Genomic DNA, 23,909 nt, shown 5'->3' with positions numbered 1-23,909 from the left:
TATTGAAAGTGAGGGGATGGAGAAACATCTATCACGCAAATTGATGGCAAAAGAAAGCCAGAGTAACAATACTTACATCAGATAAAATAGACTTTAAAAAAAAGACTGTGGGGGCACCTGGGTGGCTTAGTCGGTTAAGCATCTGACTTCTGCTCAGGTCATGATCTCACAGCTTGTGAGTCTGAGCCCCACATCAGGCTCTGTGCTGACAGCTTAGGACCTGGAGCCTTCTTTGGATTCTGTGTCTCCCTCTCTCTCTGCCCCTTCCCTGCTCTCTCTCTCTCAAAAATACAAACACTTAAAAAAATAAAAATAAAACAAAGACTGTAGCAAAAGACAAAGGAGGATACTGTATCATCATAAAGAGGACAATCCAACAAGATCTAACAATTGTAAATATTTATGCACCCAACATGAAAGCACCCAAATACATAAAACAGTTAATAACAAACATAAAGGAACTAATTGATAATAATACAATAATAGCAAGGGACTTTAACACCCCACTGACATCAATGGACAGATCATCTAAACAGAATCAACAAGGAAATAATGGCTTTGAATGACATGCTGAACCAGATGGACTTAACAGATACATTCAGAACATTCCATTGTAAAACAGTAGAATACTCATTTGAGTGCACATGGAACATTCTCCAGAATGGATCATGTATCAGCCCACAAAACAAACCTCAGCAAATTCAAGAAGATTGAAATCATACCATGCATATGACCACAATGTTATGAAACTAGAAGTCAACCCCAAGAAAAAAAATTGGAAAGACCACAAATACATGGAAGTTAAAGAACATCCTACTGAAGCATGAATGGGTTAACCAGTAACTCAAAGAAGAAATTAAAAAGTACATGGAAATAAATGAAAATGAAAACACGATGGCTCAAAACCTTTGGGATGCAGCAAAAGCAGACCTAAGAAGAAAGTATACAGCAATATAGGCCTACCTCAAGAAGCCAGAAAAATCTTAAATAAACAACCTAAATTTGCACCTAAAGGAGCTAGAAAAAGAACAACAGACAAAACTTAAAATCAGCAGAAGGAAGGAAATGATAAAGGTTAGAGCAAAAATAAATGATATAGAAACTAAAAATAATAAAAGAACAGATCAATGAAACCAGGAGCTAGTTCTTTGAAAAAGAATCAACAAAATTGATAAACTTCCAGCCAGAATTATCAAGAAAAAAAGAGAAAAGCCTCGAACAAATAAAATCACAAATGAGAGAGGAGAAATAACAACCAACACCTCAAAAATATGAACAATCCTAAGAGTATGTTATGAAAAACTATAGGCTAACGAAGTGGAACAACCTGGAAGAAATGGATACATTCCTAGAAACATATAAACTATCAAAACCAAAATAGGAGGAAATAGAACATTTGAATAGACCAATAATCAGCAAAGAAATTGACTCAGTAAAAAAAAAAAACAAAAAACAAAAAAAAAACCTCCCAACAAACAGAAGTCCAGGACCAGATTCTACCAAACATTTAAAGAAGAGTTAATGCCTATTCTTCTCAAACTATTCCAAAACATAGAAAAGGAAAACTTCGAAATTAATTCTATGAGGCCAGTATTACCCTAATACCAAAACCAGATAAAACATCCACTAACAAAGAGAACCAGAGGGGTGCCTGGGTGGCTCAGTCAGTTGCATCTGGCTCCTGATTTCGGCTCAGGTCACGATCCCAGGGTAGTGGGATTGAGCTCCATACTGGGCTCCATTCTTAGCATGGAACCTGCTTAAGATTCATTCATTCATATTCATATTCTCTGTCTGTCTCTCTTTCTCTCTCTCTCCCCCTCTGCCCATCCCCTCCCCCTCTAAAATAAAAAATAAATGTTTAAAAAAAAGAGAGAACCACAGGCCAGTATCTCTGAGGAACATGGATGCAAAAATTCTTAATAAAATACTAGCAAACCAAATCCAACAATACATTAAAAAAAATCATTCACCACAATCAAGTGGTATTTATTCCTGGGTTATGAGGGTCGTTCAATATTCACTAATCAATCAATGTGACACATCACATCGATAGGAGAAAGGACAAGAACCACATGATCATTTCAATAGAGGCAGAAAAGGCATTTGACAAAGTACAACATCCATTCAATGATAAACACCCTCAACAAAGGAGATTTAGAACATACCCCAATGTAATAAAGGCCACATATGAAAAACCCACAGCTAATACCATCCTCAACGGGGAAAAACTGAGAGCTTTTCCAATATGATCAGGAGCAAGACAAAAAATATCCATTCTCACCATTGTTATTCAACATAGTACTAGAAGTCCTACTCACAGCAATCAGACAACAAAAAGAAATAAAAGGCACCCGAATCAGCAAAGAAGCAGCCAAACTTTCACTATTTGCAGATGACATGATATTCAGTATAGAAAACCTGTAAGACTCCACCAAAATACTACTAGAACTGAACAACGAATCCGGTAAGGTTACAGGATACAAAAGCAACATACAGAAATCTGTTGGATTTCTATAGATCAATAAGGAAACAGCAGAAACAGAAACTAAGAAAACCCATTTACAATTGCACCCCAAAATAATAAGATACCTAGGAATGAAACTAATCAAAAAGGTGAAAGACCTATACTCTGAAAACTATAAAACACTGATGAAAGAAACTGAAGAAGACACAAAGAAATGAAAAGACACTCCATACTCATGGATTAGAAGAACAAATACTGTTAAAATGTCTATACTACCCACAGCAATCCACAGATTTAACACAAACTCTATCAAAGTATCATCAGCTTTTCTCACAGAATTAGAAAAAAACAATCCTAAAATCTGTATGGAACCACAAAAGACCCCAAATAGCCAAAGCAATCTTGAAAAAGAAAAGCAAAACTGGAGGCATCATGACTCTGGACTTCAAGTTCTATTATAAAGCTGTAGTAATTAAAACAGTATGGTATCGGCACAAAAATAGACACATAAATCAATAGAACAGAATAGAAAATCCAGATATAAAACCACAATTATATGGGCAATTAATCTTCGACAAAGCAGGAAAGAGTATCCAATGGGAAAAAGACAGTCTCAGGGCACCTGGGTGGCTCAGTCAGTTGAGTGTCCAACTCTTGATTTCGGCTCAGGTATGATCTCACAGTTTCGTGAGTTCGAGCTCTGCATCGGGCTCTGTGCCAACCGTGCACAGAGCCTGCTTGGATGTCTCCCTGTCTTTCTGCCCCTCTCCTGCTCACATTCTGTCTCTCTCAAAAGAAATAAAAAAACTAAACAACAACAACAACAACAACAACAACAACACAGGGGCACCTGGGTGGCTCAGTTGGTTAAACACCTGACTCGGTTTCAGCTCAGGTCATGATCTCACAGTTTCCTGAGTCTGAGTCCCATATTGGGCTCTGCCCTGGCAGCATGGAGCCTGCTTGACATACTCTCATTCTGTCTCTCATTCTCTCTCTCTCTCTCTCTCTCTCTCTCTCTCTCTCTCTCTCTCTCTCCCCCTTCCCCACTTGTGCTGTCTCAAAAAATAAACTTAAAAAAATAACTATTTTTAAAGAAAAGACTGCCTTTTCAACATATGCTAATGGGAAAACTGGAAAGGCACATACAAAAGAATGAAACTGGACCACTTTCTTACACTACATAGAGAAAAAAATTCAAAATGGACTAAGGACCTAAATGTGAGACCTGAAACCATAAAAATCCTAGAAAAGAGCATATGCAGCAATTTCTCTGACATCGGCTGTAGCAGTTTTTTTCTAGATCTGTCTCCTGAAGCAAGAGAAACAAAAGCAAAAATAAACTATTGGGACCTCATCAAGACAAAAAGCTTCTGCACAGTGAAGGAAACAATCAATAAAACCAAAATGCAACCAACGGAATGGGAGAAGATGTCTGCAAATAACATATCCAATAAAGGGCTAGAATCCAAAATATATACAGAACTCAGAAATCTCAACACCCAAAAAACAATCCAATTAAAAAATGGGCAAAAGACACGAACAGACATTTCTCCAAAGAAGATATACAGATGGCCAAGAGACACGTGAAAAGATACTCGTGACCACTCATCGTCAGGGAAATGCAAATCAAAACGATGATGAGGTATCACCTCACACCTGTCAGAATGGCTAAAATCGACACCACAAGAAACAACAGGTGTTGGTGAGGATGTGGAGAAAAGGGAACCCTCTTGCACTGTTGGTGGGAATGCGAACTGGTGCAGGCACTGTGGAGAACAGTATGGAGGTTCCTCAAAACACTGAAAGTAGAACTATCTTAGAATCCAGCAATCACACTACTATTTACCCAAAGAATAGAAAAACACTAATTGAGAGATACATGCACCCCCATGTTTATAGCAGCATTATTTTCAACAGCCCAGATATGGAAGGAGCTGTGTCCGCTGACTGATGAATGGGTAAAGAAGATGTGGTACATGCACACATGCGAGCACGCACACACACACACACACACACACACACACACACACGCGCGCGCGCACAATGGAATATTACTCAGCCATCGAAAAGATTATGTGGCCATTTGCAACGACATGGATGGAGCTAGAGACGCTAATGCTAAACAAAACGAGTCAGAGAAAGACAAATACAAGCAAAGTTAAGAAGCAAAACAAGAAAAGGGAAAAAAACGGAGAGAGAGCGAGAGAGAGTCGAGGCAGGAAACAGACTCTTAACTACAGAGAACAAAGTGATGGTTGCCAGAGGGGAGGTGGGCAGGAGGGTGGAAGAAACAGGTGCTGGGATGAAGGCACTTGTCATGATGAGCACAGGGTGATGTATACAAGTGTTGAATCACTAAATTGCACACCTGAAACTAATACAATACTGTACGTTAACTGGAATTAAAATTAAAAACTTAATAATTTTAGTTTAATAGTAAAATAATAGTAAAATAATTTTTTTAAGAAGATAAATCAATGTAATTCAACATGATCGACAGACTAGAGAAGAAAAACCACACAGATCCTCCCACTGGAGGCAGAAAAGCACTGGACAAACTTCACACCCATTCATGATAAAAACTGTAAGCAAATGAAGAATTAGAGCGTTTCCTCCTAATAAATGATGGCTCTTCCTGATAAAGAGCATCCCTGAAAAACCCACAGCAAACATCACCCATGATGAAAGACTGAATGCTTTCCCACTAGGCTCAGGCTCAATGCGAGGCTGTCTGCCCCTGCACCCGTGCTCGGGATTGTCTATATTAAAAAATCCCAAAGAACCTACAAAATACTGACCAGAACTATTATGGGAGTTCAACAAGGCCCCTAATTGCCAGATTAATATGCAGATATTATCAGAAAACCCAAGCTTGTATAAACCATATAAAACTAACCGTATGAAGCCTTTCTTTTCTGTGCGGGAAATACACAGCTCCTAAGGCATAGATAATAGTCTTGGTCTACACACGAGCCATGGGAATTGAGATCTGCTTGCTTGGGGGGCGCCTAGGTGGATCAGTAGGTTCGGGGTCCGACTCTTGGTTTTGGCTCAGGTCACGATCTCATGGCTTGTGGGGCCGAGCCCACAAATTGCACTGACCATGTGGAGGCTGCTTGGGGTTCTCCCTCTGCCTCTCTTTCTCTGCTCCCCCCGCGACTCACACACTCTTTCTCTCTCAAAATAAATATTAAAAAAAAAACCATTTTGTTGCTCACCCGTGTGTAAGACCTTTAGAGAAACCTAAATAATAAAATGGCACTAAAAAAAGATGGTCTGGACCAGCAAATCATACTTTGGGTTTCTAAATTTAGCAGTGCTGAAGTTTCAGGTGACCGGATGATATACCAAGTGACGCGTGTGCAGGGCATCAGCAGCGTCCCCGTCTGGGCGCATTCGGGTCACACCCACGGGCGCCGTACCTGGACGCCCTTCTCCCACTGCCCCGTGTACTCTTCGTTGGTCGTCAGCCACCTCATCCTGCCTTCCCCGTGACGCACGTTGTCCTCCCACTGACCTTCATATATGTTTCCAGACTTGTAACTGGGACCGAGAAAAATGAAAAACAATCGGTTATTTTATATACAACACTTATCTTTAGGAAGACTTTCTTTTACATTTTTTAAAAATGTTTACCTATTTTTCTGAAACAGAAAGAGACAGAGCTCAAGCAGGGGAGGGGCAGAGAGAGGGGGAGACACAGAATCCGAGGCAGGCTCCAGGCTCCGAGCTGTCAGCACAGAGCCCGACGTCGGGCTCAAATTCATGAACCTCGAGATCATGACCTGAGCCGAAGTCTGATGCTAAACCAACTGAGCCACCCAGGCGCCCCTAAGAAGACTGTCCCTTAAATTTTTTCTCTAAACACCTTTGAAGAAATCCAACCCTTGTGCCCATACAGTCTTCTCAAATGGACAGGCGGTAAAAATCATCATCTTAGGGATAAGACAACCCACTTTATTAAATCCTCTGATCATTTAATTAAGGTGATAAGGAGGATAAGAGCAGGGATTTTAAATCTTTTAAAAACAACTCCGTATAGTAGTATGATTAGTTAACATTTTTGCTCCCTTTTTTTTTTGTTAAAAAATGTTTTTTAACATTTATTTTTGAGAGACAGAGAAACAGAGTGCAAATAGGAGAGGGGCAGAGAGAGAGAGACAGAGAGAGAGAGAGAGAGAGAGAGAGAGAGAGAGAGAGAGAGAATCCAAAGCAGGCTCCTGGCTCTGAGCTGTCAGCACAGAGCCTAATGTGGGGCTTGAACCCACGAACCATGAGATCATGACCTGAGATGAAGTCAGATGCTTAACTGACTGAGCCACCCATGCACCCCTCGCCCCCAAATATTTCAATCCTTAAAATATATGACTCCATCAGCTCGATCTAAAATCAAGCAAACATGTCAAGAGTCTTCTGAAAACATACGAGATATCCATGAACGAGAGAACAAAGTTTCTACATGTGATAAAGTACGGTTGTATCATTAGATCTCATTTAATATAACGTTCCTTTAAATTTTCTGTAGAATATTTTCATCACTATGGAGATTCCACTGGGGTGAATTTAAATATTCCACCCTGCTTATATAGAAAATGTGTTCTCCGAAATTTCTGCACCTTATCTTTTTTTTTCAAAGTTTATTTATTTTGAGAAAGAGAAGAGAGAGAACAAGCAGGGAGGGGAAGAGAGAGGGAGAGAGAACCCCAAGCAGGCTCTGTGCTGTCAGCATGGAGTCCAATACAAGGCTCGAACCCACGAACCTTGAGATCATGACCTGAGCCAAAATCAAGAGTTGGATGCTTAATCAACTGAGACACCCAGGTGCCCCTCTGCACCTTATCTTTAAGCACCTAAGTGAAAATCATTTGGGCCCCCACACCCTTTCCCCCCACCCCCCCAGAGTGGCCGTGGTAATACCTACCACCTTATCCCCCAGCCGTTTTTGATGTTGTATACCCAGTCCCCCTCGTACCAAGAGGTACCTTCTTGATTGTAATAAATAGAGCCCTAAAACAAATAATATCATTTTAACAAAGCAAGTCATACAGCACATGTTTATTAAAGGCAAAGATAAATTAAAGGAGTCCGAACTATGTGGAAGTCAATGTCCTATGAAGGCAAGACATTTAATCCATGATATGTTTCTGTCTTGTAATCGAGAAAATGGTGAAGTATCCACCAAGTAAGAAAGAGATGCCACCAATCAATGACTCCTTAATAATGAGGCGTCACATTAGGGCTAATCATTATATTATATATATTATATTCGATAACTGTGAGTCAAGTAAGTACCTGAACAATCCCGTTGTGTTGTTACCTAAACCGAGTAGTAGCACCTTCTGTGTAACTGAAGGCCAGTCCCTTTTATGTACCTAAACCACTTTCGTTTTACCCATTTGTCACCTTATTTGACTTCCTCCGAGTTTAACACTTATTTATTTTTGAGAGACAGAGAGAGACAGAGCAGGAGCAGGGGAGGGGCAGAGAGAGAGGGAGACACAGAATCCAAAACAGGCTCCAGGCTCTGAGCCGTCAGCAGAGAGCCCAACGCGGGGCTCAGACTCATGAACCATGAGATCGTGACCTGAGCCAAAGTCAGACGCTTAACCGGCTGAGCCACCCAGGCACCCCAAGACTGCCTCCAAGTTTAAGTGAACATGGTGTAACCTTTCTTCAGTGACTCCTCTGACGAATAGTACTAGTCACCATGCACGTATGAGGACCTTCACTGAATGGCCTCAGGTTGTTTCTTTATTCGGTGGTTTATTTCTTTGTGTGTGTGTGTGTGTGTGTGTGTGTGTGTGTGTGTGTGTGTGAGTGTGTGATTTTTCTATCTTCTTCTCCATTACCACGCTGGCTTGTTCCTTCGTGCAGCCATCCAGGGGCCATTGTCTAGAAGCTGCCACCACCCCCAGTCTGAATTGATCCACTATGAGCTGAACAAGGGAAGGGAAAGGAAGGGAAGCCAATGGACAGAATTGTCTATATTCGAGTCGAAAGATGATTATAATGGTAGACTGTTTCTTTTCTTATAACATTTTATGAAAACACTGCTGCAGTATTTTATCATCTGATACAAAAGCAAATAGTGCCAGAAACAGCAACCTTGCTTAATAAAAGTATCACCTGTGGTAGTGGTGAGAATGTAAATTGGGCCAGATGCTGTGGAAAACAGTCGGGAGGTTCCTCAAAGCGTTAAACATCGAGTTACCATATTCCACTCCTAGGTTTATACGCCAGAGAACTGAAGACAAGGACCCAAATAATCCTTACACACGCGTTCATAGTGGTGCTATTCACAGAAGCCAAAAGATGGAAAGAGCCCAAGTGCCCATCAATGGATGAACAGATAAACAAAATGTGGTCCATCCATATGGTGGACTATTAGCCACAAAAAAGAATTAAGTACCTACAACATGGATGGATCTCAAAACATGATGCTGAATAAAAAAAGCCAGATCCAAAAGGCCACATAACATAGGGTTCCATTCACTTGAAACATCCAGAGTAGGTAAACCCATAGAGACAGGAAGCAGAATGGTGGCCACGGGGGGTCCGGGGGGGAGATAACTGCCTGGTGGGTACAGGGCTGTACTTTGGAGGGTGGATGAAAATGTTCTGGGACTAGACAGAGGTGGTAGTCTCACAGCACTGAGAATGCACTGAATGCCGCTGAATTGCAGACTCTGAAATGGTGAGTTTCGTGTGATGTGGATTTCACGTCAGTAAACAAGAAGGGACCATAGTTGTAGGACAGCCCCCTGCCTCCCACACCTCTATTTGTTCATCCTATCTATGGACGGGAGTCAAGTGGCTGCCTCACCCACCTTCCCGTGTCTCTTGCCGTGACACCATTGGCCGATGTAGGACACGGGGTGCGTGCCACATACGAACATACCAAATCCGTGCCTCACGCCGTGTATCACTTCTCCTTCATAGGTGCTGCCATCCGGCCACGTGTACACGCCATGCTTCATGGGCATGTTCTTCACAAACTCCCCCTAGGGCAAAACGACCCTGAGAGTGAGAGAAAGAAGGCAGTAGAGAGACCCCTCTCCTATGGGCAGACTGAGATGCCTCCTTGACTACTGGATACTATTCCTGTCTCTCCTCCACGGAAACAGTGGAGTATCCGCCCCCCCCCCCCAGCCTCCACCCTCCTCCCTCCTTCTCTACACACTCCATGCTCTCTCACCTCCCCTCTCCTGGGCAGAAGCACCAGCAGGATAAAATAGCTGAGTGCAGAGAAGGCTCCAAGAAGCAAACAGGTGACGTGGAACAGTGGTGGTTTGCGATCCCGGCCTCGGGAACTTTAGAGTCTTGGAACCCACCTCGAAGGAGGCCCGATGCCCTGGGATCCTGTGTTCTCTCCAGGGGACTCTGGTGATTAGCCCGGCTTAGTGATCAACTCACGGAAACCCTTCTTTCTGCCTGTGGTCCATCAAAATATTCTGTAGCACACCAGCCAACCGCCCGCCCTGTGGGTGACTTCCAGAGAATCCGCTTTGCTTGGGGCCAGGACGTCAGCTGAGTGGGCAGCACGCAGTTCCATGCACCACAGCCCTGAGCCACCGGATTCTCTCTCAGGAAGGAGACCTGGCTGGAGGCGGCCAGCCAATGGAGAAAAGAGGACAGGGTAGCCTGGCCTGATCACCGGCCAGATCCCATGAGGCCAGCTGACCTCCCTGAAGATACTTCTGTGACAGCCCAAATCCCACCCATAAACCCTCCTGTCTAGGCTGGCGTGGGAGGATCTGTGCCTCCTAGGACTCCCGCCTTCGAACTTCCAGAGACGATAAACCAAGGGCCACAGGCTAGAAGCCAGGGTGTTGCAGGGGAAGAATGTCCCTGGAAAGGCTGGCCCCAAACCACCAGATCTTCAGGGGCCCCTCCACCTCTGTGGCTTGTCTCCCGCTCTCAGGCCCAGTGAACTGCCCACCTGGCCGGCACTTGTCTCTGCTTCCCTCACCTGGCTGCTATTTGAATATGAGCATATGTGCATAGGTTTTAAAGGTCATCACTACCACTTATAAACCCCATCACTAGCAACCCTGCAATTGCGAGTTTGAGAACAGCCTTCTAGCAATCGATTTAAAAAATACATACTCCCTTTAAACCGGCAAGATGGGTTAAGTGAAACCCACATCATAGAATAAAAGCAGCCAGTGAAACTAGGTGGGTCTGGATGAACGGCTATGGTGTGAGCTCCAAAGACTAAAGGGACAGAAGAGAGTGTACAATAAACTACACTTGTGTTTGTGAAGAGTAAGACAGGCCAAATAGATGCACGGGTGCTGTGCCCACCCAGGAGACATCTAGAGTGTAAGGATGAACGAGTACTGATTGCCAGAGGGTCCCGTGCAGTTAACAAGTTACTTTTCACCTGTATTCTTTGGTTCTGGGGTCTTTTTTTTTTTTAAGTTTATTATTTTTTTTTATTTTGAGAGAGAGAGAGAGAGTAGGGGAGGGGCAGAGAGAGAGGGAGAGACAGAATCTCAAGGAGGCTCTGAGCCCAACTCAGGGCTCAATCTCACGAACCGCGAGATCGTGACCTGAGCTGAAATCAAGAGTCAGATGCTTAAGCTACTGAGTCGCCCAGGCGCCTGGGTTCTGTGGACTTTTTTAGACCCGTGAGCTGCATTACTCTTGTGAAAGTAGTATGTTTGATTGTGGGAAGCTGACCATTACATTGTGTTAATTACAGTGGAAAACTATAACATAGGACATACTTTACCTCATATTTCAGTCCATCGGCCCAAACATAAGTCCCTTGTCCGTGCATAAGTCCTTCTGAAAACATACCCTTTAAAACAGAACAACAACAAACCCTTAGGACCATTGATTCTACGTAACAGCTGGTTTTAGTTCTCAGAATGGAGCCTTATCCCACTTTCTTTCTTTTTTTTTAATTTTTTAAACTGTTTATTCATCTTTGAGGGGGGAGGGTCACAAAGAGAGGGAGACACAGAATCCAAATCAGGCTCCAGGCTCCGAGCTGTCAGCACAGAGCCTGATGTGGTGCTCAAACTCATGAACCGTGAGATCACAGCCTGAGCCGAAGTTGGACGTTTAACCGACTGAGCCACCCAGGCGCCCCATCCCACTTCCATCTGCATGAATACGCTTATCCAAATTCCCCAAAACCTACACCAAGCAGTCCTGTGTGACACTTAAACGTGAGTTTTAAGTTCGGTCTGTGTCTTCCTCTCCTAATTAAGCTAGGTAAAAATTCCACAGTCTAAAAGAATTCATATGCTTTTGGTTTTGCATTTCAAAGTTTAAGGATTTTTTAAAAATTATTTAAACTAGGTAGACCTGGTTAAAACCGTTATCTGGATGTTAGAAAGTACCCCATTTGTAAATTTCACGCTCGTCTGTTTTCCACTTACTGGGACTTATCCGTATGGGTGCGCCCGTGCCCCCTGAATATTCCTCTATGTAGACAATATACAGTTGTCAGGAGGGTCCACTTATATTTAGTGTCTGTTGTTAACACATAGGAACTAGTCACCGAAAACTTCGCACGCCTGAATGCCTAAATCTAATCAGGGAAAACGAGGCTGAAAAGTACTCCCAGTTTGGGCCGCCTGGGGGGCTCAGTCATTAAGCATCTGACTCTAGATCTCAGCTCAGATCATGATCTCACGGATTGTGGGATCGAGTCCCACGTCTGGCTCTGTGCTGATAGCACGGAACCTGCTTGGGATTCTCTCTCTCTGCCCCTCCCCAGCTTGTGCATACTCTCTCTCTCTGTGTCTCTCAAAATAAGTATATAATAAACTCAGAAAAAAAAAGTACTCCTAGTTGTTCCTTAGAATCACCTTGTTAGAGTCAGTGGGCGAAGGAGGAATATGTAACAGTGCCCTAATTCAGTGGTTCTCAGACTCTTGCATGCTTCAGAAATCACCTGGGGATTGCTGGGCCCACCCTGGAGATTCTAATTCATCAGGTCTGGGCTGTTGCCCAAGAATGAGCATTTTGGAAAAAAAAAATACCCAGGTAATGCTGCTGGTCCCCAGGATGGCACTCAGGAACCACGGCCCTAACTCACTGGCAAGAAGACACATTTTGTTAGGCGTCCAGGTTAGCCTGGGCTCACAGGAGACAGGCTGGCATTGAGGAAAACCACGGGGCAAACAGGGGCTTTCCAGCCGCAGGCCGGCTGTTGTTTGTATTATGGAATCAATTACGGTCGCAACAACTGGTGCTTTAATTAACAAACTACACTAGAAAAGATCATGCTGTGTCTACATGGTAAGGGCAAATGTTCCATGAAATGTTTGGCTTTATTGTCTATCTTTAGGGGGTTGTGATCTAAACATGTGACATACCCACGGTCTGACTCGGGGCCTGGGGCCACAGTAGAGTCATTCTGCTGGGTCTGCTGCTCTTGCAATTTATTTATTTATTTATTTATTTTTTTTTTAAATTTTTTTTTTCAACGTTTATTTATTTTTGGGACAGAGAGAGACAGAGCATGAACGGGGGAGGGGCAGAGAGAGAGGGAGACACAGAATCGGAAACAGGCTCCAGGCTCTGAGCCATCAGCCCAGAGCCCGACGCGGGGCTCGAACTCACGGACCGCGAGATGGTGACCTGGCTGAAGTCGGACGCTTAACCGACTGCTCCACCCAGGCGCCCCAGCTGCTCTTGCAATTTAAAGGAGAGCCGAATGATGATTATTTAAAACAAATTTTTTTTTTAACATTTATTCACTTTTGAGAGAGAGAGACAGACAGAGACAGAGACAGAGCACAAGTGGGAGAGAGGCAGAGAGAGAGGGAGACAGAATGCGAAGCAGCCTCCAGGCTCCAAGCTGTCAGCACAGAGTCTGACTCAGGGCTTGAACTCATGAACCGGGAGATCATGACCTGAGCCAAAGTCAGATGCTTAACTGACTGAGCCACCCAGGTGCCCCAACAGATGATTATTTTTAATCAAAATAATTTGAGTCTGAGGAAAATACAGAAAGTTTACCCAGCAAGCAGCAGGCAGTGGTGGGGAGGAGATCTCAGAAATGGAGGGGTATTTGCCCCCACATCAACAGTTAAGGCAAGGCCACTGGGCCAGGCTGGAGCTACCGGGTCACTGTGGACCGAAGGCCACCGGAGACAAGACCCTCTGGGGTAATAGGAGCCGATACTGTGTCCTCAGCAGCCTGGGAGGGGTCGATCTTGTGTAATCGAGAACTGGGTGTCGCTGGTTGATTTTTTAATTTTTTTTTTATTTTAGAGTGAGCACCGGGCAGGGGAGAGAGGCAGGCAGGGGGTGGGGGGAGAGAGAGGATCTCAAGCAGCCTCCATACTCAGTCCTATTCACACAGCAGTGCACTTAGCGCCCCGATTGGTGAAAGGAGACTGATCAGCATGAACGCAACAGCTGATTCCAAAACTGGCCGAGGCCAGACGGGACGGCCACATTCATGACTAGTATTCAGCCACGCTCATGGCGTTTTTAAGAGTTTACATGATGCAGGAAGAAGAACATGTTGTATGTTTAGTGGGGGGAAAAAATCAGGGGACTGAAACCCATGCTTTCTGACCCCAACCACAAAAATTTGTTCTTGGGGCGCCTGGGTGGCGCAGTCGGTTGAGCGTCTGACTTCAGCCAGGTCACGATCTCGCGGTCCGGGAGTTCGAGCCCCGCGTCGGGCTCTGGGCTGATGGCTCGGAGCCTGGAGCCTGTTTCCGATTCTGTGTCTCCCTCTCTCTCTGCCCCTCCCCCGTTCATGCTCTGTCTCTCTCTGTCCCAAAAATAAATAAACGTTGAAAAAAAAAATTTGTTCTTATTGAAAACACACGTTTCTACCCCAATGTTTATAGCAGTGCTTTCAACAATAGCCAAATTATGGAAAGAGCCTAAATGTCCATCAACTGATGAACGGATAAAGAAGATGTGGTTTATAGATACAATGGAATACTACTTGGCAACGAGAAAGAACGAAATCCTGCCATTTGCAGCAACCTGGATGGAACTGGAAGGTATACTGAGCGAAATAAGTCAGAGAAGGACAGATACCTTATGTGTTCACTCATATGCGGAACTTGAGAAACTTAACGGAAGAACATGGGACGGGGGAGGGGAAAAATAGTTACAGAGAGGGAGAGAGGCAAACCCTAAGAGGCTCTTAAATACAGAGAACTGAGGGCTGATGGGGGAGTGGGGGGGAGAGGGGAAAGTGAGTGATGGGCATGGAGGAGGGCACCTGTTGGGATGAGCACTGGGTGTTGTATGGAAGCCAATTTGACAATAAATTATATTTTTTATTTTTATTTATTATTTATTTTTAAATTAAATTTTTATTTATTTTTGAGACAGAGAAAGAGCATGAACGGGGGAGGGTCAGAGAGAGGGGGACACAGAACCCGAAGCAGGCTCCAGGCTCCGAGCTGTCAGCACAGAACCCGATGCGGGGCTTGAACTCATGGATGGCGAGATCATGACCTGAGCTGAAGTCGGATGCTTAACCGACTGAGCCACCCAGGCGCCCTGGTAAATTATATTTTTTTTAAAAAGCACACGTTTCTTTGATAATCTGAATGATCTACTGTGCCATTGCTAATGATGGGGAAAAAAATGAAAACACTTCAAAAGTGATCTAGTAATTATGGTGTAGTCATGAACAGTAAATCAGAGAGCTATGCAGTGTTTTAAATATTACGGAGGAAGACACGGGGGTGGCTGGTGTTTAACTGGGGCCAGAGTCTCGGTTTGGGAGGATGAAGGTTTCTGGAGGTGGGGGCTGGGGAGGGTCCTGTGCTTAATGCCCCTGACTGTACACTCAAAAATGGTTACAATGGTAGGTTTTATGTATATTTTGCCGCAAAATATTTAAGTTACGAAAAGCATGCAGCAAGGCAGCAAATTATTCATAAATGAAAAAAGTTTCAAGATGTTATCTGCGAAATCAGTAGGCCCTATAAATGCTGACACATCCATTCGAGGAATTAAAGGGACACGGCGTGTCCAAAGCATTTAATGGCAAAGGGCTGACAACACTGGGATTTTACTCTTGGCTATTTGCTCCAGTCGCCTTCAGGTTGTTTGGACAATAAATGAAAATCAGGAAAAGGGGGGGCGCCGTCGGTTAAGCATCCGACTTCGGCTGAGGTCATGATCTTGTGGTTCACGAGTTCGAGCCCCACGTTGGGCCCTGTGCTGACAGCTCAGAGCCTGGACCCTGCTTCAGATTCTGTGTCTCCTTCTCTCTCTGCCCCTCCCCTGCTCATGCTCTGTCTCTCTCTCTCTAACATAAACATTTTTTAAAAATCAGGAAAAGAAAACAATCTAAAATGATGACTTCTGAGGTGTGGATCCATGGTTTTACCTTAAAATAGGTAACTGGGTTCAAAGTCAAATCAGCAGTAAGTACTTTCAATTTCTTTTGAAGACCCAACAGACTTTTCTGGAGATACAAATCTCAGACTCTCCCAGAATATTCTCACCGTCCTCCCCTCCCTGCCCATCCCCGAGACGTGTAACTCACATGGTAGGTACAGCCTCCTTGAAAGACCGCAAAGCCTTCTCCCTCATACAGTCCATGGACTTTTTCCCCTTCATAGCTGCAAAGAAATAAAGCTCAAGGTAATGAGTGGTGTGAGCAACCACAAGCGATGGTGGGTTAAAGTCATAATTAACATCAATGAAGAAGTACAAACAATATTTCACATTCGTTCATTCAACATATGTTCCCCGAGGGCCACTGTGAACAAGACTGGAAAGTTCCTGCCCTCGGGTGACCCTAGTTGACTGCGGAGAGACAGGCAGCAAAGAGGAAACAAACAAACAAGAGGATTCCAGATCATGTTCAATTTTTATGACAGACATGATTGGGGAATGACGCTGAGAATAAGGGGGAGGCGGCTGCTGTGTACAGGCGGTCAGGGCCTCTTGAAGGACACAGAAGTTGTAGTGAGATGTGCAGGTCATAAAACAAACAGCCTTAAGAAGAACTCTGGGAAGAGGATGCAGCAAGTGCAAAGGCCCTGTGGCAAGAAGGAGCCAACAGCTCAAGTTCAGCCAACAGAAAGGAGGGCAGCCCAGCTGGAGAACAGGAAGGAGAGAGAAAGAGAAGAGGAGAGGAGACAGACGCTGGGGTGGGGGGTGGGGTTCCTCTAGGAGGAATCAGGAGAAGGTTCTAAGAGGGGAGCTGGCCACGGTCAGATTTATGTCATAAAAAGAGCATCTGGATGGCCACTGTGTGGAGAAGAGCTTGTAGGGAGAGCCAACAGCCAGGAGGAAATAGTGAAAAGGGGCAGAGATGGGAGGTGAGGGTTTATTCTGGGCAGTTTCGGTCTGGGATGATGAAAAAGTTCTGGAAATTGATAGTGGTGATGGTTGTACAACAGGATGAGGGTACTTAGTGCCCCTGAATTGTACACTTAAAATGGTTAAAATAGGAAGTTCTACGTTATGTGTCTTTTATGATGATAATTTTTAAAAATCTTTTTGTTTATTTTGAGAGAGAGAAAGACAGGGAGAAGAGAGAGAGAATGCGAGCAGGGGAGGGGCAGAGAGAGAGGGAGAGAGAATCTGAAGCAGGCTCCATGCTCAGTGCAGAGAGCTCAATCCTATGACCCTGGGATCACGACCTGAGCCAAAATCAAAAATCAGACACTTGACCAACTGAACCATCCAGGCGCCCCTCGGTTGCACTTCTATATGCTAATACAGAAATACATGGAATACATTAACACACTAACAAAATAAGAGAGAAATTAAGAAAACAATTCCATTTACGACTGCATCAAAAACAATAAAATACCTAGGAACAAATTTAACCCAGGTGGTGAAAGACCTGACCTACACTCTGAAAACTATAAAACACAGATGAAAGAAACTGAAGGCAACACGAATGAAACGATATTCCATGCTCGTGGATTAAGAATTAATATTGTTAAGATGTCCATCCTACCCAAAGCAATCTACAGATTCAATGAAATCCCTATCAGAATGCCAACAGCATTTTTCACAGGACTAGAACAAATAACACTAAGATTTGTATGGAACCACAAACGCCCCTGAATAGCCATCTTGGAGAACAGAAATAAAGCTGGAGGCATCACAATCCCAGATTTCAAGATCTACTACAAAGCTGTAGTTATCGAAAGAGTATGGTACTGGGAGAAGAATAGACATATAGATCTATGGAACAGAACAGACAGTCCATTAAAGCCACACTTCCATGGTCAGTTAATCTACAACAAAGGAGGCAAGAATACACAAAGGGGGAAAGACAGCCTCTCAGTAGATGGTGGCGGGAAAACCGGACAGATACATGCCAAAGAGTGAATTGAGACCACTTTCTCATACCATGTACAAAACAAGACTCAAAATGGATTACAAATCTGGGGCACCCGGGTGGCTCAGTCATTTAAGCATCCGACTTCAGCTCAGGTCATGATCTTGAGGATCGTGAGTTCAAGCCCCACGTCAGGCTCTGTGCTGACAGCTCAGAGCCTGGAGCCTGCTTGGGTTTCTGTGTCTCCCTTTCTCTCTACCCCTCCCCCGCTCACACTCTGTGTCTCTCTCTCTCAAAAGTAAACAAACATTAAAAAAATTTTTTAATGGATTAAAGTTCTAACTGTGAGACCAGAAAGCATAAAACTCCTAGAATAAAACATAGGCAGTAATTTCTCTGACATCAGCTGTAACAACATTTTTCTAGATATGATTCCTCAGCAAGGAAAACAGAAGCAGAAATAAATTATTGGGACTACATCCACGTGAAAGGTTTTGCATAGCAAAGGAAACCACCAACAAAACAAGGCAACCTCTTGAATAGGAGAAGATATTTGCAAAGGATATGTCCAATAAGGGGTTAATGCATAAAATATATAAAAGACTTATACAACTCAACACCAAGATACAAATGATCCAATTAAAAAATGGGCAGGGGACCCGAATACACATTTTTTCCAAAGAAGATACACAGGAAGCCAAGAGACGCATCAATAGATGCTCAACATCACTCGCCATGAGGGAAATGCGGATCAAAAGCATAATGAGATATGACCTCACACCTGTTAGAAGGGCTAGACTTAAAAAGGCAAGAAATAAGTGTTGGCGAGGACATGGAGAGAAAGGAACGCTCATGCACTGTTGGTGGGAATGTAAATTGGTACAGCCACTCTGGAAAACCATATGAAGGTACCTCAAAAAATTGAAAATAAAAAAACCATATGATCCAGTAATCCCCCCATCGGGTATTTGCCCAAAGAAAATGAAAACACGAATTCAAAAACATAAATGCACCCCTGTGTATGGCGGCATCGTGTATAACAGCCAAGATTTGGAAGCAGCACAAGCGTACGTCCATGGATGAACGGAGAAAGAAGATGTGGTGTATATATAGGCACTGGAAGATTACTCGGCTACAAAAGAGAATGAGATCTTGCCTTTTGCAACAATATGGATGGAGCTAGAGAGGATTATACATGAAATAAGTCAGAGAGAGACAAATATCATACAATTGCACTTATATGTGGAATCTAAAAAACAAACAAAGTGCAAAAACAGACCCATAAATACAGAGAGCTGGTGGATGCCAGAGCACAAGAGGGTGGGGGGACCGGCCAAATGGGCGAGGGGGAGAGGGAGAGGTAGGCTTCCAGTTGTGAAGTAAGTCCCGGGGAATAAAGGGTACAGCATAGGGAACACCGCCAGTGGTATTGCAATAGTGTTGTGTGATGACAGATGGTTTCAATTAAGAAATGAAAAGCTGGGGTGCCTGGGTGGCTCAGTCGGTTAGGTGTCCGACTTTGGCTCAGGTCACGATCTCATGGTTCGTGAGTTCGAGCCCCACATCGGGCTCTCTGCTGTCTGCCTGTCAGCGCGGAGCCCGCTTTGGATCCTCTGTCCCCCTCTCTCTGCCCCTCCCCCGTTTGCGCTCTCCCCCAAAACAATCAATATTTAGAAAAAAATAAAAAGAAATGAAAAGAAAAACGGCCACTGATAATCATTCAAACCGTAAATCTTGACTGAGCATCCCCTATGCCTAAGGTCTGGTGTTTGATACTCTGGGCGTGTCTGTGCTAGGACAGAATTTTCCACCTGATAGAGAAGTTGAAACTTGGAAACAAATTATGGTAATTCATCCATATTACATATGTATGTAATAGAAAGTAGTACATACTATGTATATAGCAAAACATGATAGAAAGTGATAAGCATGATAAAAAAAATTTTGAGCAAAATGACTTCCTATTGGGAAGAATCAATAGGAAAGATTTGGACCAGAAGAGTATGTTGGAATTTGACCATTCGGAAACGAAGCAAAGCCATCTTTGCAAGCAAAGATAAAAATGAGATTGTGGGGGAAAGTCTAACTGGGCTCTTGAGTTTGAGAGGAGAGAGGCAGGCTGCGGTCAGAGTATCAGGCTCAGGGGTTTTAGTCTGTAGACAATGTTAAGAAATCAAAAGTTTTTAAGAATGTGGCAGCCAGCCTCAAAATGGCCCCAGAGCAATTCTCACCTCCTAGGAGTCACAGCCTCGTGGAATCCTCTCTCACACTGAAGAGGGCTGACCTGTGAGACCACTAGGGTATTGCAGAAATGACAGAGGTATGGGCGCCTGGGTGGCCCAGTTGGTTAAACTTCAGCTCAGGTCACGGTCTCGAGGTCTGTGAGTTCGAGCCCCATGTCAGTCTCTATGCTGATGGCTCAGAGCCTGGAGCCTGTTTCTGATTCTGTGTCTCTCTCTCTGCCCCTCCCTGGCTTGCGCTCTGTCTCTCTCTCTCTCAAAAATAAACAAACATTAAAAATTTTAAAGAAAGAAAGAAAGGGCAGAGGGTGATGACAGAGCAGGTCCTAAAAGACACATGGCTTCTGCCCTAGCTCTCTCTTGGATTACTCTCTGGGGAAGCCAGCAGCTAGGTGGTGGGGACACCAAAGCACATACTGCTGTGTGATGAGGAACTGAGGCCTCCTGCCAGGGAGCCCCTTTGAAAGCCGACTGTGCAGCCGGCCAAGCCTTCAGATGATGGCAGTCTAGACTCACATCTTGGCTGGACCTCCAGAGATCCTAACCCAATACCATCCAGCTAAGCTGCTCCCAGATTTTTGACCCCCATAAACTATGTGAGATATTTGTTTTAATCACCATGCCCTGGGGTGACTTGTTACACAGACAAGTAACTAATCCCGGGAGTGACGTATGTAAACAATTAGGAGGGCAAATCCATACAGGAGGCCTGGAAGAGCCTAGAAGCAGGGAAATATTTAGGAAGTGAATCCAATAGCCCAGTCAAGAGGGAATGAAGAAGCTAAGCAGAGAGAAAGGGGTTAATGAGAGAAGGACAGAGGAAAAAGAAATACAAAAGGGCAGGGCAGGAGGAGGGCAGCCCCACTAGGGAGGGAAATGGTGGTGCCCGGACAGAAATAGGGACCAACGGATGGGGCGCCTGGGTGGGTCAGTCGGTCGAGCGACCGACTTCAGCTCAGGTCATGATCTCACGGTTTGTGAGTTCGAGCCCCACGTCGGGCTCTGTGCTGACAGCTCGGAGCCTGGAGCCTGCTTCGGATTCTGTGTCTCCCTCTCTCTGCCCTTCCCCCACTCATGCTCTGTCTCTGGCTCAGAAATAAACAAACATAAAAAATTTTAAAAAAAGAAAAAGAAATAGGCACCAATGGAGAAGCCCAGGGCTGGGGGGGAGGGGGGGCATGGCAGCACCCAGAGGAACCATCTATGGGGTGTGTTTTTCCCAGTGAAGAATCTGGGGCTCAGAAAGGTTCAAGGATGGGGTTGATGTCATAGAGCCAGGACTCCGGTCCAGATCTTATTTCAAGTCCTGCAGTCTTTGCTTTTGGACACAGGGGGCTTGAAGTCAGGTTGGATGATGTTCAGGAGGGAGTTATAAATTTGAATCTAAAACTCCAGGAGAGAGACCAGGGCTGAAGACACAGACTTTTACAGTCACCTAGGGGAGTGACAGGGAAAGCCACAATAAGAGATTGCAGAGAGAGAGAGAGAACAGAGCATGAAAGCACTAGAAAGGGGAACACGGAAGACGCAACCCATCAAATTCACCTTTCAACTATGAGTTTGGTGAGAATGGGCTCTTCGTACTGAGTGGCGTCTTCATTCAGCTGGGCATCGTCATTGGACTCTTTCCTGAGCCCTGATTCACTGAGATGCGTTTCCAACGGTGGGGCAGCCCTGGGGGACAGTTCTTGTCTAGCAGCGTTGCTGTCTGGTGTGGAAAAGTCTGGATTATCAGTGGAGGGAGAGCGGGAAAACTTATCCGCCCGTTTGTCCGCTCTTTTCTTTTCTTTCACCATTGTCTTTAGAAGTCCTCAAGTTTACTTTATATATGTAAGTATCAAATGATTCCTTCGGTTGGGAGCTGTTTGTTTCAAAGTGTTGATCGGTTTTATCTGAAAAAGAAAAATCGTAGCTCTACATACTTGTGGGTTTCATCCGTAGCTAAAATTTTAGCTTTACAACCCAATGTCATTATCATTCTCCTCTTTAAAGCTTGAAAAATTATGATTATCAAGTATCACCAGTTTATAAAAATATCGCATTGGTTGTTCCTAAATTTTTTTTGTTTTATTTTTAATGTTTATGTATTTGAGAGAGAGAGAGAGAGAGAAACAGAGCCTGAGCAGGGGAGAGGCAGAGAGACAGGGAGACACAGAATCCGAAGCAGGCTCCAGGCTCTGAGCTGTCAGCACAGAGCCCGACTCAGGGCTGGAACCCACGAACTGCGAGATCATGATCAGAGCCGAAGTCGGTCGTTTGACTGAGCCACCCAGGCACCCCATTCCTAAAATTTTTAAAAACTGGAAACACTGCCTACCATTTCTTTTCAAGTAGTGTTCCAGCAAGAAGGGAACCCGATACATTAAAAAATGGCTACTTAACCCTTAATGTCTTACATGCTGGCAATTCCTACTTTGAAAGCCCATCTCTTAATACATCTGCATGGAGGGGCGATTGGGTGGCTCAATCAGTTAAGCATCTGACTCTTGATTTCTGCTTGGGTCATGACCTTGTGGTTCATGGGTTCGAGCCCCACGTCTGGCTCTGTGCTGATAGTTGGGGACCCTGCTTGGGGTTCTCTCCCTCTCTCAAAAAATAGGTAAACTAATATCTATATCTATATCTATATCTATATCTATATCTATATCTGCATGGTAAAGTGCTCAAGAGCTGTGTTCAGGTTCCTGCACTGCCCCTCACCAGCTGTGTGTCCTTAAGCAGGTTAAACTCCATCTGCTTCAGATACCAAACAGAAAAAACAGGGCCTTGACTCATTTGTAAGAATTATATGAAATGATGCACAGAAAACCTCTGAAGTGTGGGATACAGCACACTATCAATGATGTTGTGATTATTGTGTCACTTCCCTGTGTTTGAACTTGAAATCTTGGGCTGCCCACTCCATATGCCAGACTGAGTGCCTCCCGTGCCAGAAAAGGAGCCCTGTGACGTTTGCCCAAGGTCACGGAGCTGACGGGCAGGTCCCCAAAGCCACAGTTTTCATGGCCTCCCAAACTGGCCTCATTGAAAACATCCCAGTGCAACAAACAATATACACAGATGAGTCCTGGGGTGCAGGGCAAGGTCTGGTCCCTCCTCACACCCTGAGGGGTCCAAGGGGACACCCCCACACCCTCTGCTTGGATGGCATCCTCTGGACACCCCACCTGCCAGTCATCGACACCCCTAGGCTTTGCTCTCACCAACATGATCCCGCTTTTCTTGCCCTTCAAACCCCATTACTCCCTCCAGCCCTTAGCCCAGGGAAGCCCAGGTGAGCCTTTGCTACAGATAGGTTTGCGGTCTCTGGGTGAAATCTTCACTACAACTAAGGCCCATCTCCTTCCTTGAGGCCTGTTCCCAGTAACTTTTGTTTATATTCTGGTCCCCCTGGCTTGAGGCCCTTTTACCCTGGCGATTTATTCCTTCCTGAGGCAGCACAAAAGGGGCGCGCATTCTCTGAGCTTGGGGCTCCCCGCAACTCCTGCCCGCCGCACCTGCTCAGGTCCTGGGGGCCGCGTCCGCCCGGCGGAAGAGCCGGACCTGACCGGGAAGTCGGCCGCGGCGCACGCAGGACCACCGGCGGCGCGCCCACCCGGCTCCGGTCTCCGGAGGGGCGCAGCCAGGAGGAGGCAGAGAAGGTGCGGCGACTGCGGAGCGTCCCGACCGAGGCTGGTCTCCAGGCAACCACAGGCCCCGCCCCGCCCTTAAAGGGACCGCAGGCCGAGAAGCCGCTGAGCCACAAGGCTCGGCCCCTCTGGTCCAGAAGTCCAGGTGGCAACCTGGAGCTGGACGCACCTGACGCAGGTTTTCCCAGCTCTGTTAATTGCCGCGTAGCCTCGCAGCGCTTATCTTCACCATAACACAGGAATCCAGGCGGCTTCCACTGCCGTAAACAAATTACTCCAAACTTAGTGGCTTAAAACAACACGAGTTTATCATCTTACGATTTTAAGTT

At 44.9% G+C, this 23,909-nt stretch overlaps 1 protein-coding gene across 1 annotated transcript in view; it reads right to left on the bottom strand.

Moving 5' to 3' along the window:
- Nucleotides 1-21,747, bottom strand: part of RSPH10B (radial spoke head 10 homolog B) — a 61,784-nt gene extending 40,037 nt beyond the window's left edge. Inside the window, exons 1-6 of the mRNA XM_047089419.1 lie at nucleotides 21,497-21,747; nucleotides 15,957-16,032; nucleotides 11,205-11,273; nucleotides 9,298-9,471; nucleotides 7,392-7,477; nucleotides 5,893-6,013 (exon numbers count right to left, since the gene is read on the bottom strand). Coding sequence (XP_046945375.1) covers nucleotides 5,893-6,013; nucleotides 7,392-7,477; nucleotides 9,298-9,471; nucleotides 11,205-11,273; nucleotides 15,957-16,032; nucleotides 21,497-21,747 — 777 coding nt within the window. The remainder of the gene's footprint in view (nucleotides 1-5,892; nucleotides 6,014-7,391; nucleotides 7,478-9,297; nucleotides 9,472-11,204; nucleotides 11,274-15,956; nucleotides 16,033-21,496) is intronic.
- Between the last annotated feature and the right edge of the window lie 2,162 nt (nucleotides 21,748-23,909).

The sequence above is a fragment of the Lynx rufus genome, unplaced genomic scaffold, assembly GCF_022079265.1.
Source record: "Lynx rufus isolate CCGP_SWC_20201006 ecotype Redwood Valley unplaced genomic scaffold, mLynRuf1.p SCAF_27, whole genome shotgun sequence".
NCBI classification, from domain to species: domain Eukaryota; kingdom Metazoa; phylum Chordata; class Mammalia; order Carnivora; family Felidae; genus Lynx; species Lynx rufus.
This window is presented reverse-complemented; position numbering and strand designations above follow the sequence as displayed.